The sequence below is a fragment of the Mastomys coucha genome, unplaced genomic scaffold, assembly GCF_008632895.1.
Source record: "Mastomys coucha isolate ucsf_1 unplaced genomic scaffold, UCSF_Mcou_1 pScaffold6, whole genome shotgun sequence".
Classification (NCBI taxonomy): Eukaryota; Metazoa; Chordata; class Mammalia; order Rodentia; family Muridae; genus Mastomys; species Mastomys coucha.
Window position 1 is genome coordinate 40,576,489 of NW_022196912.1, and position 18,855 is coordinate 40,595,343.

Consider the following 18,855-nt stretch of genomic DNA (forward strand, 5'->3'; position numbering starts at 1 on the left):
GGTGTGGTGTGCGCCTTTACCTGCTGCGCCACCTCACCTCTTAGGACTTGAGTTGTATTGGAAAGGAGGGAGAAAGGGTCAGAGAGAGGCAAGAAAGGCAAAAGAAAAGAGAGCAGTAGAAATACAGAAGCACAAACGCCATATAGCACACACACCAAGATGGGCTCATCCTGTTTTGCAGAGAAAGATAGATGGTAACTTTAGGCTTTAATAGTTTTAGAATACATTTAAGCACCATCAAGAGAGCTAGCTCCCCAAATGTTGTCCTTCAACTTCCAGTGCATATTATGGTGCACACACACACATACATACACACATACACACACACACACACACACACACACACACACACACACACACATACAGAGAAAGAGAGAGAGAAAGAGGATAATACTTAAAAAGTAAAAGAAGAAAATAAAATAGTTTTATTCTGAACTATCCTTTTAGAAGAAAGCATATATAAAAAGTTGACCTGTGCTAAGCCAGATATACACAACTCTCTCTGTCTCTCTCCCTTTCTTCCTTCCTTCCTTTTTATTTATTTTTTTTAAGACAAGCTCGTTGTGTAGCCAAGCTGGCCTCAGACTCAGACTCCCAGTCTGTCTACCTTAGGAGTGCTGGTGTTACAGTTGTGTGCCCTGTACCAGGCGCCACATCAAATGCCTTGGGTCAGGTCTGACATTTTTATAAAGCAGCTTTTTGTCTGCTGAGTGAGAAGGGATGGCCACACATGTAGAAGATAGAGCACCATTTCCCCACAAGCTGCTTGTCCCTATTGGTCCTGATATTGTCATGTTTCACTAATGGCTCTTGCCTTTTCTCATGCTCTCATGGCTTAGCCAATACTGACATTGATTGCTTTGATTGGCTCACATGACCCCAACTGTCCCAGTAAGACCAGAGCAGCCTTGTATATGGTCTCTACACACACCTTGTTCTGTGCCTTCCAAGGCAGAAGTGTGTGTGTATAGGGGTGATGGTACAAAGCCTTCTTTTTTTTGGTTTGTTTGTTTTTTTCAAGACAGGGTTTCTCTGTGTAGCCCTGGCTGTCCTGGAACTCACTGTGTAGACCAGGCTGGCCTCGAACTCAGAAATCCACCTGCCTCTGCCTCCCAAGTGCTGGGATTAAAGGCTAGCACCACCACTGCCCGGCGTACAATGCCTTCTTTATTAAAACATCTTCAGTCTTTTGTATTTAGTAGTTAAATACCTAAACACTATACACAGTGGCCATACCCAGCTCCCTTCCCCAGCTCCCAAAGGTGCCAATGGGCTCTTACATTATTTTTTCCTCAGTTCAGTCTTTCCCCATGGGCTCTCATTATTCAGGGTTAGAGGACTCTGTCCTCTAACCTGGACATTCTTTTTAAAAACTACAGTCTTGTGTGTCAGAAACAGTGACTGTGCGGAGTGAGGCCTGATCTCACTGTCCTCGGTGTGAAAGCTCATGTGTTAAGGATAGGTGATTACAAAGTCTCTGAAATCTCATCTTACAGTACTTCTACCACAATCACAATTTCGTGAGCCATAGGGAGAAAAAAGTACTCCACCGGCTTGGGGACTACTGACCCTGCCTACCTTCGTCACCTGCTTTTGACATTCACCATTCAAGCTTGTTCTTAAAATATTTTCTGTACAATTTCTAAAAGGCTCTGTAATGTCCACCAGTGTTCCTGTGTGTCTGCTTGCTCTTTCTGTTAGATCCTAGTTACCCTGGGACAGGGTTAAGACCTTCTGTTTCCAGATGGCTTGTGTTTTGTCTGTTGTAAACGCTCTATAAATTTCTTGCTTAATTAAGGGATATTTGGGAGAGAGGATTGAAGTACTTGAAAGTTTTTAAAGCCTAGGAAGCACATAGATAGATGTTAGTAATTAGCATCAAGAACATTTTTCTAATGTATTTACTTTTGGCTAATTTTCAGAAACACAGTTAAAAGTCTTTAGGAGAAGCAAGTGCTAGAAGCCGTCAGAAAGACGTTTGTCTTGCACTTAGTATGTTTCCGAGGACAGCGGCCTCTCAGGCACAGACAGCAGCGCTGGCTGCTCTTCTCACAAGCCAGGGCGAGAACCTACTTGTCTGTGACTGCAGGAAGAGGATGTTTCATATGCAGGCTTTAAAGAAACATTTTCTTGCACATTTCATAAGAATGAGTTTTGGAAGAGAGAGCGGGCAGCTTTCCTTAAGCCTTTACGTTCCACAAGAGACCCTTGTTCTCAGGCCTGTTGGTGGGGAGAGAGCAGCCTCAGGCCTGCCTCTGCATGTGAGGAGCTTGGCTGAGCAAGTGAGAGGGGTTTAATGGTAGCCCCACTAGACCTGGGAACTGTGATCCTCTCCCAACACACCTCCAGGGCTCTGAATGACCTGCTGTCATTCACCCTTGCCACTCCTCTAGCTAAGGCACAGTAGTGATACTTAGACCCCAGAAGCCCCAGTACGTTCCCACTTCCATCTCATCAACTTCTGGAGACTTGGGGGAGCTGGACTCTGCCCTGAGCATCATGGGAAACTTGGAGCTTTTCTGTCAGTTGTGAAGACCTGAGTCATCTGAATGGGTTTCTCTGTCCCTTCACCATAGAGTCCCCTGTGCTTTCTATCCCTGTGTCCCCACTGTTGGCCCTTGCCTTCCAGGGAGCCTGCCACACACGACCTCACCTTGGCATGCCTGTCTCCCACCAGGTGCTGTGCAGGAAGTGGATATTGACCCATCCCCCAAACTTAAAGCTTCTTCCCGGGACGCACCATTTGTTGGATTGGGGTTTTTGTTTTTTGTTTTGTAAACTAAAAGAACTCAGTTTTATATTAACTGTGATTTTTTTTTTTTGTCCTTAGAATTTAAATGTAACATTGAAGTTCCAGTCTATTGCTAACACAGAATTTTAATTTTTCTTTACAGGTCAACTTTGTAGTGTGCCAACTCTTTGCCTTGTTAGCAGCCGTTTGGTTTCGAACTTATCTACATTCAAGCAAAACTAGCTCTTTTATCAGACACGTAGTTGCTACCCTTTTGGGCCTTTATCTTGCATTTTTTTGCTTTGGATGGTAAGTAATTATTTTGATGTTTAAATGAATGCTGTTAGGTATGTTTGAGAACTGAGTGTGTAGAGGGATACATTATAAAAGGTTTGCTCTGAAATGGACTTTCAAGGCTATCTTTCAAAGTCTAGCCTAGAAGCGATAGGTTGGGAGTTGGACATCTTGATTTTTGTCTTAGAGAAGATTGATTTTTTATAATTTATGAACAGGAGCATGAGAAGGATTTATAAAGACAGTCTGTTGTTAAGTAGTTCTTGCAAATATTTAATGCCAAGACAAACAATAAATTACTATGTTGTTTGTCCTTTTGGGTTTTCTCTGTGCTCTTGGCTCTGACAAGTATGGGAAAGCCCATTTGACTGACTCTTGTACTGTCAGCACAAGAGGCTTTTGTTTGTTCTTGGTGGAGAAAAATTGTTTAAGAGAGAAAAGTTATTACTCAGGATCCTACTCTCTCTCTTTCTCTCTCTCTCTTTCTCTCTCTCTCTTTCTCTCTTTCTTTCTCTCTCTCTCTCTCTCTCTCTCTCTCTCTCTCTCTCTGTGTATGTGTGTGCGCGCTCTTTCTCTCTCTGTGTGTATGTATGTGTGTGTGTGTTAGCCCCAGTCTTTCTCACTGGGTTAGAGTTTATACTTCAAAACACTGCATGTGCTGCTTCTTGGCGCCTGCTGCATGTCTGACAGAGGAAAGCAGGGCAGGAAGGTGCTCAGTCACTTTCTTGGTGACTCAAAAACGTTTCCTCCTGGATGAGCCCTCACAAGTGCTCACCGTTCACAGATGGGGACCGTGGACTTGCTCTCCCACAGGCACCTGTCTGAGCTGAGAAGGCAGTGAGAGAGTGGGATGTGTACTCACTTGATCTGTGCCTGGGTGGTTTCCTCCACTGCCTGGATGGCAGGCACCACTCTTAGGCTGATGCTTGCTTGTCTTCAGGTGATTATGTTTTCTCCTAACTAGGGCTGCAGTACTGGGGATTTCTTATTCTGCCTTTTTGCCTCCAGCTATTGCAAATGTTTACTAGGACTTTCTGAAAAATCAACTAAAAACAATTTATCTGTGTCTACCATAAATCAATCAACTGAGCATAATTTATTCCATCCTATCCTATTACTGCCCTTGGCTGGCTCTCTAATAGGTTATGGTACTGTATGGCCAGTCATGGGTGGATATAGTGCTGTGAGTTTGCCATTGTCTTAAGACCCAAGTAGATGGTCCTTTTTACTTTTTGGATGACATCAAGCTTAGATGATTGCAGTTTTCCCAGGTTTCAGCTTTGACTTGGAGGAGGTAGTGTGTATTTTTAAACATCATACAGCTTTTCAACATATACTAACGTGATGGACTGTCACGCGCTCATTACCGAGTTTCAATAGTTACTAACCTCCCACCCTTATTTTATCTTTCCTACACTTCTTAGAAGTATATCTTGATGTGTACATTCACTCATTAATAACTAATTATTTCCTATGTGTGTGGCATGTTTTCCTGAGGCCTGGAGACATTTCTAGTTCAAGTTGCTCTAGGAACCTCTTTCACTTGTGCTCTGTGGAAAAGCAGATGCACACACTGGGCAGGGGAAGGTGGGGGGTGGGGCAGAGTGAGGACTCTCACAGTGTTAAATCTTCATGGATACCTTATAACACAGCATAGTAGTTACCAGGCTTAAACTCCAGGTTAAACTGTCAAGTCTCAAGTTACAAATGGTGACAAGGTACTTATTTACTTACTTGGATTCTTTGTTCTTAAGAGAGAATTTTAAAAAATTCTTTGGTTAAGAGGGAGAGAGCAAGATAGCTTATTGTTAGCTGGAACTACTTAATGGCAAGTATTATGGTTTATTCTTTTTTTTTTTCTTTTTTTTTTAGTTTTTCGAATCAGGGTTTCTCTGTATAGCCCTGGTTGTCCTGGAACTCACTCTGTAGACCAGGCTGTCCTCGAACTCAGAAATCCACCTGCCTCTGCCTCCCTAGTGCTGGGCTTAAAGGCGTGCGTCACCACTGCCCGGCCAATATGGCTTATTCTTTAGCTTCACATTTGTTAATGCCTTTTTCTTTTCTTTTTTTTTTTTTACAACTTCCCTTTGGAGGACATATTTGCTCTGTAAAAATAACTGCTCACTTTGCCTACTTCTGTTCAGCCCCACCCCCTTTTTTCTTAGTGCCTACAAACTTCTTATAACAATTATTATTCATTTAAATATCTTTGATAAGACTATACTGAATCAATTGGCCTGTGAGGTGGCTCAGTGGGTAAAGGTGATTGCCACCAAGCCTGCTATCCTAAGTTGGATCCCTGGGACCCACATGGTTCTGTCCAGAACTGAATCCTGCATGTTGTCCTCTGACTTCTACAGGACTATAGGCATACACATGTGCACAGGCAACAACAACAAACAAATGTAATAAAAACTTCCCAGGAGAGCACAGGGTAGTGAAAGCTTAGATTGGGAAGCCAGTCAGACCCAGATGGAGTAGCGGTGCTCTGTGATTGGCAGCTACTGTCTTTGGGCACCCTAACAATCTCCTTGGCTTTATTTGTCTGTAAAATGGAACCAGGGATTAATTAATGAGGCGTGGAGCACCAGACAGTGCTGGTTAGCATGAGCAGGGACTAGTCTGTTATAGGGTGAATGTTCCTTATCTGAAACTCTTGGGATTACTGGTTGAAGGTCTCTAATACATAAACCTGCATTCTGGGATGCTCCAAAATAGGAAAGTTTTTTGAGTGAATTTGTGGGTTAGGGAGGCACAAACTGTATTACCATTATCCAGTCGGTCATAATTGGGCATTTCTCTGTTTATCCAATCTCTTTGTCACTGTTGGTTTCAGGTAGTACGGAATTAGCTCCTTCTGTGCCTCTCTCTAGACCCAGTCAACACTTCCCATGTGTTACTTCCTAATTCAGGAAACCTGACATGGCTAGAGCTTGCTTTCTATGCACGTGGTACTGCTGAGGAGCAGCTCACTGAGGGGCAGTGTGAGGAATCTCTCCAGTGTGGTAACTGGCTAGAGCAGGGACCTGCTGCCATTTGTGGAGTCCACGAAACAGATGAATTCATTTGCTAAGCCTGACTTACCACAGCGGCGAAGTTTAGCATGGTGGGTAATTGTGAAAATACAGCTAAGCATGCCAGGAGCAGGAACCTGAAGACTGGCAATGTTTGAGGAAGAAAACTGTTGGCTTCAAAGCCTTCTTGTCCCAAGGAAGTTTACGCAGAAGAGGGAACACTTTTTTCAGTAATCCTCAGACATGCTTCTCCACCCTGTTGAAGATTCCTTTAAGTATTAAAGTCCTTCAAAGTATATAACAACAGTTCCTGGCAACATTCCTAAAGGTCTGGTAGTGGACTGACTGCTGGTGTTGATAAATAAGATGATACTTCAATTCATTATTTTAAAGTTTCCTTCTATTTTTATTTATACTTGTATATGTTTTCTTGTCTCCTCATAGCCCTCTGATTGTAGCAACACTAAAGGTCATAGTTGTTTTCTGGATGCATGTGTGCGGTATATGTGTACCTGTGTGTGGATGGAGTATGTGTGTGGGTAGAGATGCAGACTGGCCTTGTCTGTACAGTGGGTAATGGATCTATCTTCCACAGACCTGTCTTGGGATCTACTCCTTATTTGTAACTTATCTAGAGAAAATGTGTAAGCATTTTTCTATATTCATGTTATCTGATAGTCTATGATAAAGTAATTTTAGTCGTGTGCTAAGATCCTTATTAATAATTTGTATATAATAATTGCAAAAATTTGCTTAAATCATGGCATCAAAAAGGGAAGTTAAGGGGGCTGGTGAGATGGCTCAGTGGTTAAGAGCACCGACTGCTCTTCCAAAGGTCCTGAGTTCAAATCCCAGCAACCACATGGTGGCTCACAACTACCCCTAACAAGATCTGAAGCTACAGTGTACTTATCTATAATAATTAATAAATAAATCTTTAAAAAAAAAAAGGGAAGTTAAGGAGGGTGTGTGTGTGTATGGTGTGTGTGTAGTGTGTGTGGTGTGTGTGTGGTGTGTGTGTGTGTGGTGTGTGTGTATGTGGTGTGATGTGTATGTGGTGTTGTGTGTGGTGTGTGTGTGTATGTATGGTGGTGTGTGTGTGTATGTGGTGTGGTGTGTGTGTACGTGGTGTATGTGTGTGGTTTGTGTGTGTGTGTGAGTGTGTGTGTGGTGTGTGTGCATATGGTGGTGTGTATGTGGTGTGTGTGTGTGTGGCGTGTGTGTGTGTGTGTGTGTGTGTGTGTGGTGTGTGTGTATATGGTGGTGTGTGTGTGGTGTGTGTGTGTATGGTGGTGTGTATGTGGTGTGGTGTGGTGTGTGTGTGTGTGTGCGCTCAGGGATGGTGTGGGTTGGGTTTAGTTCCAGAGGTCTGTATCATATTGTGTCATATTTTGCCTGATATTTGTGAAGTGAGTAGATAAAATAGTTTTGTCATTAAAATGCTTGATTCCTGTATTGGGATAATAGAAAGGACTACCATGCAAACCAGAATGTTCTACAAACGCATCGTAGTAACTTACTGTATTTTTAGAAGGAAGTTCATTAGACTCGAGCCACTGTGCTCTGAGAATAGATTTGTGTGTTTTTAGTAACTTGTTTTGTGAATGGCCCTTAAGAAGGTCACCACAAATCAGAGACGCTGCTGCGGTTGGGGAAGTTGGGGAATTGGAGCTCTGCCAGGACTTTTCTGAAGGCAGTGTTTATTCCTCCTTTTAAAAGAACTCTTCCTCGACTTAGGAAGAAGGTGGCCATCCTCAGTCCCAATGGCCCCACACTGTTTTCCTGCTGTTAGGTTGTGTGGAGTGCTGGGCTTATGGGGCTTGGTTTTATTTATCTAGTTCCTTTGGCCTGAGGTTGGGGGCACCTTGTCCAGGGTGTCTGAAGAATGTCATTTGGACTTGGGGAGGTTTAAGTATTTTTTTTTTTTTTTAATGGGAATGTTCTAGGTTCCACTTGTACTTTTCCATTTGTAGCATTTGAACTTGATGTTTGTGGCTGCTTCTAACACATTCTTCCTTTTTATAGGTATGCCTTACACTTTCTTGTACAAAGTGGGATTTCCTACTGCATCATGATCATAGCAGGAGTGGAGAGCATGCACCAGTGAGTATTGACTGCATTCATACAGAAAAACATCTTTCACCTGAATAGAGCCTGATCAAAAGTAGTAACAGAGTCACATTTATCCAGAAGGGTGATGGTTGCTTAAGGAAGCAACACAGTATAATATATTGGTGTGTGTCCCTCTCCTGTCTTTGCAAGTCAGTGCTGACATTTAAGCATGGGCGGTTTTTGTTTTTGTTTTTGCCTTTTTTTTTTTTTTTTTTTTTTTTGATGTGAAGGACTTGCAATGTGGGATGTTCAACAGTACCCCTGGCTCCTACCTATTAGACACTAGGAGAACTCTGAGCTAAAACCAGATACTACTAAAACCAGATACACCCTCGAGGGCAGGATTATTCCTGTTTAACAGCTATTGGCATAGTGTACAGGTAATTAGCAGGAGAGAATAGAACTAAAGTAAGTAGATAGAGATTTAGAAAGTAAGTTTAGGACTGAGTAGAGGGCAGTCTGGGACAGAGGCAAGGAAGTGATGTCCCTGTTCCCGGCTTGAACACTGAAGAAGTGGAAGCAGTTTCCCAAGGTAGGGATTCTGAAAGTAGAGAGTGAGGGATAACCAGACCCCCAACACTGTGTCTGGTGTGCAGTAAACATTTAATGAATAGTTACCGAGTCAGTAAATGTAGACTTAAGCAGCTGTGAGATGCATAGCAGCAGCTGAATAGCTAGATAGCTGGGCTGGAAATGTTATGTAAAAGGCATTTGAGAAAGCCCAAGGACAGGGTCTGCCTGCAAACCCTGCTAGTGACATTTGGCATATGTTATATGTAACTGGATTTTGAATTCCTAGAACACATGGCTTCAAAAGTTTTGCATAAGAAATCAGAATCTTAGTACTTGATTAGAGCTTCCCTAAATCTAATTTTATTTTGTGTCTCTCATGGTTGGCTAGATTGGTCATCCCTCCAGCTGTAATATGCTGTTGATTGATGGCTCAGGCTCTCTAGCACAGGAGCTATAGTGTACAGTGTACAAGAGGCTTTATTAAAGTGGCTTACACAGCCTGGGGCTGGGTAGTCTCTCAGTGGTCGTCTGTACACTGAAGAACCAGAGAAGCCAGTAGTTGCTTAGTTCAGGTAGAGGGAGGCGTGAGAACAGAAGTGAGCAATGATGTAGTTCCAGCCTGAGGCTCAAGGACTGGAGGCCTCTCTGCTACAGTGAATCTACACTGACAGTCTGGAGTATGGCCCTGGGCAGCAGCCACAGACCACCCACTCAGGAAGGTCCGAGGGCGAGGACGCCTTGGCTGCTTTCCTCTACATTTTTCTGTTGGAAAGTTGGCAGTCCTGTTGGTTAGTGCTGCCCTCGTTTAGGGCAGCTTCCTTCTGACTTGCTGTCCCACGGGCCAGTTTTTGGAAATGTCCTGACGGACAGACCCAGAAATGTGCTCTGTGTATCTCCTAGGTATCCCTCAACTCCATCCAATTGACAAGTTTAACCTTTACAGCTGCGATCTTTGTTTCCCTCCACGCCCCGTGCTGGCTTTCCTCTTCCTTCTGTAGATGTTAGGTTTTAATTTTAATAAGAGGAAAAAAGAACATTTTGATAGTGTTATGTGTATGTGTGAGTTCCTACTTGTCTGAATTTGTATCACATGTATGCTGTGCCTTCGGGGTCCAGAAGAGAGGGTATTGGATCCTGTAGAACTGGAGGTATAGCCCTGTGGATGCTAGGAACCCTAGATCCTCTGCAAGAGCAGCAAAGACTCCATTGAACCATCTCTCCAGTCCTTACAGACCTATTTTAAAGCCTTGTACAGATAATGGGTTCAGGGTGATACTTCATAACTGATGAAAAAACGTTGTGTTTCTGACCTGGATAGTAGAAAGGAAAGCAGATGAAATTGCTGGAAATGGAGGATTAGGCTGCTGGAAAGTGGGATGGATAGGCTTTTGTGCTGGAATGATAGTCAATTCATAGCTTAAAAAAAGTTACACCTTGTCCTGAAAGGCAAGAGTTGTCTGTGGAGTCAGCATCACTTCAGACTTACGCTGTACAGGGGCAGCTGCTAACTACATGCAAGTTTGTGTGATTGTTTATTGGCTTTTCAAGATAGGATTTCTCTGTGTAGCACTGGCTGTCCTGGAACTCAGTAGATCAGGCTGGCCTCAAGTTCAGTGATCCATGTGCCTCTACCTACCTCTCGACTACTGGGATTAAAGGTGTGTGTTTCCACACCCAACTCTAGCTCTGTTAGTTTAAATTCATTAAAATTTAAAATGCATTTTTAGCCCAATGTGACATACACCTGTATCCCAACACTGAAGCTGAGGCATGAGGTTTTTACATTTGAGGTCATCTTGGACTATGTGAGACCGTCATAAAAAAAAAAAACACAAAAAACCCCCACACAAATAGTAATACAAACAATAATAATAAAAAAATAAGTATTAATTCAGTCTGAAGGAGTCAGGCCTAAACATGTGTACATATGAACAACAATAAATAGATTGAGATTGTATATATGTGTGTGTGTGTGTATCTCTGTGTCTGTGTAACAATAATAATAATTATGGAAGAAGTCATGAATTTGAGAGGGAGAGATCATAGTTGGAGAGGCAGGGGTGGAAACAATGCAAACATTATTCATATATGGAATTCTCAGGAAGTAATTGTAATAATAAAAGTCAGTACTGGGATTGTGGCAGCTGCATTTCAGGTGCTTGGGAGCCACTTGTCTGGCATGTTGAGGGGTGGTTTTGGCCAGTGCACATAGAGAGCATTTTTGTCATTGCAACAGTTCTGGATAGTGCTGTGTGGTGTTGTGCGGCTAGCACTGTAGGATGAGTAGTGCCGCCCTCTGCCCTCTACAGTAACTTTCCAGGAGTATGTACTTCTTGTCTGTGCACTCTTGCGGGCACAAGAAGTCAGTGCTGGCATCTACCATGCTGATGGAGTTAGCGGGAGGCCTGGCATTTTGAGTTGTCAGTGTTAAAAACAAACAGTAGATAGATAATTAGAAAAATGTGTATTTTGGTCTCTTTCTTCTGTTGCTTCTATTTCAGGTCACATATGCAGGACTTTACCTTTTCTTTCTTGTTTTCTTCTTGCTAACATATACTCCTTCTTTTAGTGTAGCTTTACATAGTGTGTATATTTATTTGAAGAACCAGACTTTAAATCCTTAACAATGAGAGCTTTATACTTTTCTGAGTATGTAACAGTTTTGTGATTTTTATGAGATATTCATTATATAATTGTTCCACTTTATGTAACATTACCATGTGTCAGTTAAAATATTTTAATGTACTATAAACTTGATTTCTATAGCTCCCTTTTAAAAACACTCATATGTGCTATATCATTCAGATCCATATCTAGATAATTTATCATTAGAACTTAATCTAGGGGCTAGAGAGATGGGTCAAAAGCCATTAGCTAAGAAGAATGTTTGTCCTAACTGTGTGTGCCAGCACTTGCAAGACAGAGGCAGGTGGATCTCTGTGAGCTGGAGCCCCGCCTGGTCTACAGAGGAAGTTCCAGATCAGCCTAGGAGACTCAGTCTCAAAAACAAAACAAAACACAACAAAACAAAACAAAACAAAACAAAACAGCACTTGCTTTTGCAGAAGACCAGGATTCAATTCTCAGTACCTACATGGCGGCTCATAACCACCTGGAACTCTACTTCCAGGGGATCCCGTGACCTTTTCTGACCTCGGGCACCAGACATGCACTCCATGCACAGGCATACATGTAGGTGAAACATTAGTATACATAAAGATGTCTAAAAAAACAAAACAAAACAAAATCTATTCTGGAATCCAGTGTTTTTTCTAGGTAGTATTTTTATGTAGGCTTTGGAGTTGGAGGCAGTGGGTTAGGTGAGCTGGGGGAGGGGTTGGGCGAGCTGGGGGAGGGGTTGGGTGAGTTGGGGGAGGGGTTAGGTGAGTTGGGGGAGGGGGTGGGTGAGTTGTGTTGTGAGGGAGGGGCTGGGTGACAGGCACTCAGGAGAGTGTTTAGTAGAACAGCCTGCCTGTCTTACTAGAAGGTCTAGGCTGCCATGACAAAATGCCAGAAGCTGATGGCTGATAAAACAGCAGAAACTTATTTCTGGAGGTTGGACAGTCGAAGATCAAGCACAGCAGCTTTTGTGTGTCGGGCTAGAACTGCTTTCTGGTTCATTCGTACTCAGCCGGCTTCTGTCTGTGACCTTGAGGTCAAAGGTGCAATAGCGTGTGCTCTTGGTCTCCTCTGTGAGGTCTTCTTTAAAGCCCATGTATGAAGCTCCTGTATGACATTCATACGTTGAGCCCCACCTCCAGATACCCTTGTGCTGACTCTTAGGTGTCAACATTGGCTCTCGAGGGACACTAACATTTTAGATCATTATGGACTAGGATATTAACTCTCCTAATTAATGTAAGGAGATCTGGACTCTTGCTGGATTCATCCAGCATTTTCCAAAGCAGGATTTGGCAAACTGTCTCTGTAACAGACCATGTGGTGAACTTGAGGGTTTTCGAGTCATATAGTCTTTCTCACAACGATCATACACTCTGTTCTTAGGATGCAGTGTGTTCTTAGCACGAGTATGGCTGAGTTCTGGTAAAACTGCATTTACAAAGACAGAACTAGGCTAGATTCAGCCAAACCATTTAACAAGGAAAATCTTGCCACAGGGTGTGCTATAGTACCAGGGAGACGGTTCTCAGTAAGTTCTACTGAATGATTGAATGAATGAGTGAATGAATGAATGAGTAGATGGTGGACTAGTATGTTTTCTGCTCGATAGCAGATCCAGCCCACCTGACCTCCTAGACTTGCTGTCCAGCCATAGCCTCTGCCTCCTGTAGAGTCTCATGGCTACATGTCAGTGCTGCCATGTAGGATTCTTTCATAGCCTCTGCTGTCCTCTGCCGCCCTGCCTCCCAGGAGCAGAGCTGCCCCTTGATTGCACACAGGCATCTGCTGCTGGGTGTATGTCTCCTCCTCTTTCCCAGAAAGAGAACAGGGCTAGGGGTAAGGAAAGGGATGCTGGAGCCACTTCACCTGGGTCTTGGAAGAGAGAAGGAAGAGATCGGGGCTTCAGCATGCCCATGTGGGTTAGGAAGGCATTTTCCTGACAGAAGGAAATACAGCCTGGTTGGATCCTGTGGTATCCTGATGTACTTTTCAATAGTGCTTAATAAGCTTTTGTGAACGGGTGTGGGAACCAGAATTCCCTTCTTGTACTACTTAAAAAAAAAAAAGATCTGTGCTGAAAAATTTGCTTTCAGCTTCGTCAAGGCAGTCTCAAAACTTTGAAAACAATAGAAGAGAATGGCCATTATCTTAATATGAACTGCAGAAGGGTAGACCGTGGAAAGGGTGTTGGTTCTGAGATGTTAGGATATTTTCCTTGTAAGTTGGTGATTGTGAACAAAATCAATGACCCAGAGATTAAAATGTGAAAAGTGTGAGCATTCGGAGTGAAAGGGCAAGTATGTGAGGCCCCCGTGCTGGGAGAGACGCCTTCAGAGCTGTGAGAAGGGGGTTGTGCTTGCTACCCTGTATTGCTGGGACCCCGATATCTTACAGAAGCAGCTGAGGGAGAATTTATTTTGGCTCACGGATTTGGCAGGTTTTGGGTCATCGTGTTGAGGCAGGTCCTTCTAGTGGGAGTAGTGGCAGAGTCTTCACATCACAGCAGGCCAGCAAGCTGCTTGGTTGAGCCCAGAAACAGGACTATGACCTCAGAGTCCTACCTTTTGTGGCCTACTTCCGGTAGGCAGGCTCCACCCCCTAAAGATTCTACAACCTTCCAAACTATGACCTCTGAGGACTAAGTGCTAACACCGTGAACCCAGGGGGACATTTGGATTCAAACCATTTTTAAACCTCCTGTCCTGAAACTAAGGTGCCCACCTGTGTGGATATCCTGTATTATTGTCATGCAGTTTCCAGAAGCTAAGAGATACTCTCTTTTCTTACGAGGTGGTAAAATCCAGCAGTCGACTAAGACACAAGAAAAGGACAAATTTAAACTCTGACCTCCAGCAGTTGACCTTGATGGTAGATTGTAGGGATGTAGGTTTGGAGCCGCACTATGTGGGATTGGATTCCAGTTCTGCCAAATTTTCACCAACTTTGGGATTAGACCTTTCAGGGCCTTGGATGAATTCAATGTCTCAAATGAGGGGGTACTATGTCATATTCTTCATACTGTGGGTATCCGGGTATGCTTTAATTAGAAGAAGAAAAGGATATGAATACCAGGAAGCAGCATTTAAACTTACAGATGAAATGCTTTCATAGGCTACCTTCAGTTAGAGTCTTGCGGGGTCTTTCTCTGGTGTCCACTGGTATCATGGCAGAGGGTACTGTCTCCCTACCCCCAAGCCCCATATCCTTCTGTAATATTCACCACCATGAGCTACAGTTCACTTTGGAGTCCCTAGAGTATGAACTCTTTCATAGAACAGTTTTTATTTCTCTTGTACTTGAGCATATAGATAAGAAAGCTCATTAAGTGAAATGGTCTGTTAAATTCTGTTCTGTCGACTGGACTTTTATAGCTCTTGGTTTTGAATGTGCTTTGGGTTGGGTACTGGCTCCTAGTGTTTACTTACGAGGCTTCTAGGCAGTATGGAGTCCTTCCTGCTCGTGGCCCCAAGTGTGTGCTTGGCGGGGTCAGGTGCCTGCTGCGCAGTGGAGTGTTCTCTGCCCAGCTGCTTGCTTAACCTCTCTCTGGGGTTCCCCATAAAGCATTGCTGGCAAGGAGGGGTGGTGTTGAGGGAGAGGGGCAGGTTTAGCTGATAGGGCCCATATCACAAGATCGGGTGGTCCTAGGGTCTATTGCTATTGAGACTCTTAAGTGTGGGTTCCTAGATAAAGAACGTTATTTGAATTACACTAACGGTGTTCACAATGAGTGGTGATCCTAGAGCTACCATCTGGTAGGCAGAAGCCTCCAGCCATTTGAAAATGTGTCCTCATGAAGCTAATTAGCAGTGGTTAGTGGCTCAGCAGTAACTCTGTGGGGAAAACATTAACTTCTCTGAGGGTAATCCTGGGATCCTGTGAGAGACAATAACATGTGGTGGGAAGGGAAGTGGACCTCACTTCTGTTTTCCTTAGCGTTCCCTGTGGACCATATTCAAGAGCCTTTTGCCATTCTATGGAAAGTGCAGGCTCTTTGGGGATAGCTGGTGCTGACTGAACGCTGTGTTTCAGTAGGAACTACAGGCGCCTCTCCATTGGGTTTAATTTTATTTTATTTTTAAACTTTGCTCTTCATAGGTCATGTTGCCACAGTTGCTATATATCAGGCATTGTGCCAAGCTCAGCCACTGTCACCCGCTAGGGACAGCCCTCATGTGGGTGTGGCTTACCCATTCCAGCAGGATACCTTTCTGGTCTTGAAAATAATAATCACGTATTACTAAAAACAAGGTAGTTCTAGTGACTAAAATAAGACTGTTGCATGTTAATGAAGTGTAAAGATTCAGCTTTGGCCTTTGAGTTTATCCAGAAGCTAATAGTACCTTTGCCCTAAGAGTCTCTACTTCTTGTCTGAATATTGGGAAAAAAATGTTAAGAGCTCATGTAAGCATTGTGATGGATAATGACAATAAAGTCTGTTCTTTGTTTTGATGCCGTGTAGTTTGTATAAGACTGGTGTTTTATGTCAACTTCACACAAGCTGTAGTCATTGAGAGGAGGGAGCCTCAACTGAGAAAATGCCTTCATAAGATCCAGCTGTAGGACATTTGTCTTAATTAGTGATCAATAGGGAGGACACAGCCCATTGTGGGTGGTGCCATCCCTGGGCTGGTGGTCCTGGGTGCTATAAGAAAGCAGGCTGAGCAAGCCATGGGGAGCAAGCAAGCCAGCAAGCAGCATCCCTTCATGGCCTCTGCATCAGCTTCTGCCTCCAGGTCCCTGCCCTCCTTTAGTGCCTGTCTTGACTTCCATTGATGATGAACAATGCTTGGAAGCATAAGCCAAATAAACCCTTTCCCTTCCTTGCTTCTGGTTACGGTGTTTCATCATGACAATAGAAAAGTTTTTCAAGGAAAATAAGCGTGGATGCTGGGTTATTATTTTCTTTTGAGTTTTAGGTAAGAACTGCAGTTGTATTGGAAGGCTGTGTTTACTAGATGCCTACTAGATGCCCACTAGATGGCTACTAGATGCCTACTACTAGATGGCTACTAGGGATGCCTACTAGATGTCTACTAGATGACTACTAGATGGATACTAGATGGCTACTAGAGATGCCTACTAGATGTCTACTAGATGACTACTAGATGGATACTAGATGGCTACTAGATGCCTATTAGAGATGCCTACTAGATGATTGACTACTACTAACTAGATGCCTACTAGAGATGTCTACTAAATGCCTACTAGATGCCCACTAGATAACTACTAGATGACTACGAGATAGCTCAGCCTCTGTGGTGTAGTACATCTTGTCTACCTCTGACAGGTGCACTGTCACTGTCAGGAAATGGATTGAACAGGATGAGCCTTTGGACTGTGACTTGGAACTTGAGCTTCACTTTACTGAGGGCTTTGATGTTTTTAAATACCACATCTTCCTGTGTAGGAAATACAGTCGAGGAAATGGAAGTCTCCTCAGGTGGAGTCACTTGAACAAGGTCACAGAACAAGTAACAGTCTCTGTGAGAGTCTCAGAGGTGGGGCTTAAGGGGGACACTGAAGCAGATCGCTGGGGGTGTGGCATTTACTGGGGCAATTATTAATGCCACGAGCAGACACACAGGTAGCCCATAGCGTAGAGGGGCTCTGAAGAACACTGGAGCATCATCAGGAGCTCTGAAGAGAGCATGGCAGAGCCCATGTGGTGTGATGAAAGCCAGCAGCTGTCTCTCTGATACCCAGACAGGAGGCAGGGGGTCGGGTGGGGAGCTGGATGTATATCCCATTGGATGTAGACTCACTTCCCCAGGCAAGAAACCCTGGGACCTACAAGTCCCTTAGCTAGGGTGTCCCAGGTGTTTCTCAGTGGGTGCCTCTCAGCATCTGAGAGGGTAGGGGGTGCTGCAGATGGCGTGGCAGCTGGGTTCTAACACTACATTCTCAGACCATGGAGGTCTCTGGAAGCCTTCAGTGTTGCTGGGAGTTGTTCGTTTATTTACTGAGTTTTTTAAAGAATTTTTTTTTTAAAAATTTAAACAAAAAGGTTTTTTGCTTACCAGCTAGCATAAACTTCCAGATACATCTTTTGAAAAAAAAAAACAAAAAACAAAAAAAAACAGATATCACCAAGATACTGTGTGTGACATTTTTTGATATCAGATTCCTGAGAATGTAGCATCTGGGGGTCTTCGAAAAAGGTTTAACCTTTGATTAAATGCTTGACTAGCAGCGATCTCCAGTTTTAGACTCTTCGGTTTATTCAAAACTGTCCAGAATTTTTGAAAAGCTTTGCTCAGTTAGTAAATTTGTAATAAATATAAACTTTAAAGTAACACATTAAAATTTCTGGTAAATGTACCAGAAGTATAATTTCTTTGGGGGGGGGGATTTTCAAGACAGAGTTTCTCTGTATAGCCCTGGCTGTCCTGCAACCCACTCTGTAAACCAGGCTGGCTTTGAACTCAGAAATCCACCTGCCTCTGCTTCCCAGGTACTGGAATTAAAGGCGTGCGCCACCACTGCCTGGCCAGAAATATAATTTTAAAACAAGTCTGTGTAGGAAAAAAAAATAGTGCCTTTTTATTATTGCCAGCTTATTCCACTCTCCATATTTAAGTGCTTATGGAAGGAAGGGCAAAGGATAACAAAGTATTTAATGACCTAAAACCCTGCCTGGCATTTAGGTGAAGGGGTATTAGAAAGGTGGGCATCCATTTCCCATGATGAAAACCCAGCAGTTGTTTAAATGTAATAGAAGCCGGGAAGGAGATGGGATGGCTTATCTTTTCCTGACCTTGAGATTGGCCCAAGGTTGCTGAGCCTGAGCAGCTCCTTCTGCAGAAAGGAGATAACGGAAGTCCAAGCTTTTGCCTTTCTGAGTTCTTTGTAATCTTGTCCCCTATTCATATATTGGAAACAGTCTCCTTTTGCAATACCAAAGATTAGAAGCTACTAGACTGTAGAATGTAAGGTCCACCTGCCATATAGCTCTCTGCAACAGTAGAGCTTTAAAGTGCACTGAAATAAGTTTAAATTACATGCTTTTTTTTTGTAGCTACTTACATCTTAAAGCACGAAATGTCAGTTCTGCAGAACTATTGTGACTGAGTTACTCCCTGTGGGCTTAAGTGGTTCAAGGATTCTGGTTTTCCTTGGTAAACTGGAGGAGGCATGAGGGATGATTGATTGAAAATACTGTCCAAAGACACAAGCATGTTTTTTTGTTTTTTTGTTTTTTTGTCTTAGTTAGGGTTTTACTGCAGTGAACAGACAACATACCAAGGCAAGTCTTATAAAGTACAACATTTATTGCACTTGGCTTACAGGTTCAGAAGTTCAGTCCATTATCAGCAAGGTAGGAACATGGCAGCATCCAGGCAGGCATGATGCAGGAGGAGCTGAGAGTTCTACATCTTCATCTGAAGACTGCTAGCAGAATACTGCCTTCCAGGCAGCTAGGATGAGGGTCTTAAAACCTACACCCACAGTGACACACCCACTCCAACAAGGCCACACCTCCTAATAGTGCCTCCCTGGGCCAAGCATATATAAACCATCACACTTTTGTTTCTTGGTGAGCATATATAAACCATCACACTTTGGTTTCTT

General features: G+C 43.4%; 1 protein-coding gene across 6 annotated transcripts in view; it reads left to right on the plus strand.

Moving 5' to 3' along the window:
* The window catches only part of Mboat2 (membrane bound O-acyltransferase domain containing 2), a 129,163-nt gene that overhangs the window by 43,681 nt on the left and 66,627 nt on the right, over positions 1–18,855 (plus strand). For 3 of the 6 annotated variants that reach the window (XM_031356988.1, XM_031356989.1, XM_031356991.1), the window contains exons 2-3: positions 2,895–3,040; positions 8,065–8,142. The exons of 1 other annotated variant lie outside the window; for it this stretch is intronic. In XM_031356988.1, coding sequence (XP_031212848.1) covers positions 2,895–3,040; positions 8,065–8,142 — 224 coding nt within the window. The remainder of the gene's footprint in view (positions 1–2,894; positions 3,041–8,064; positions 8,143–18,855) is intronic. 2 more of the 6 variants (XM_031356992.1, XM_031356993.1) reach the window with 1 other exon arrangement.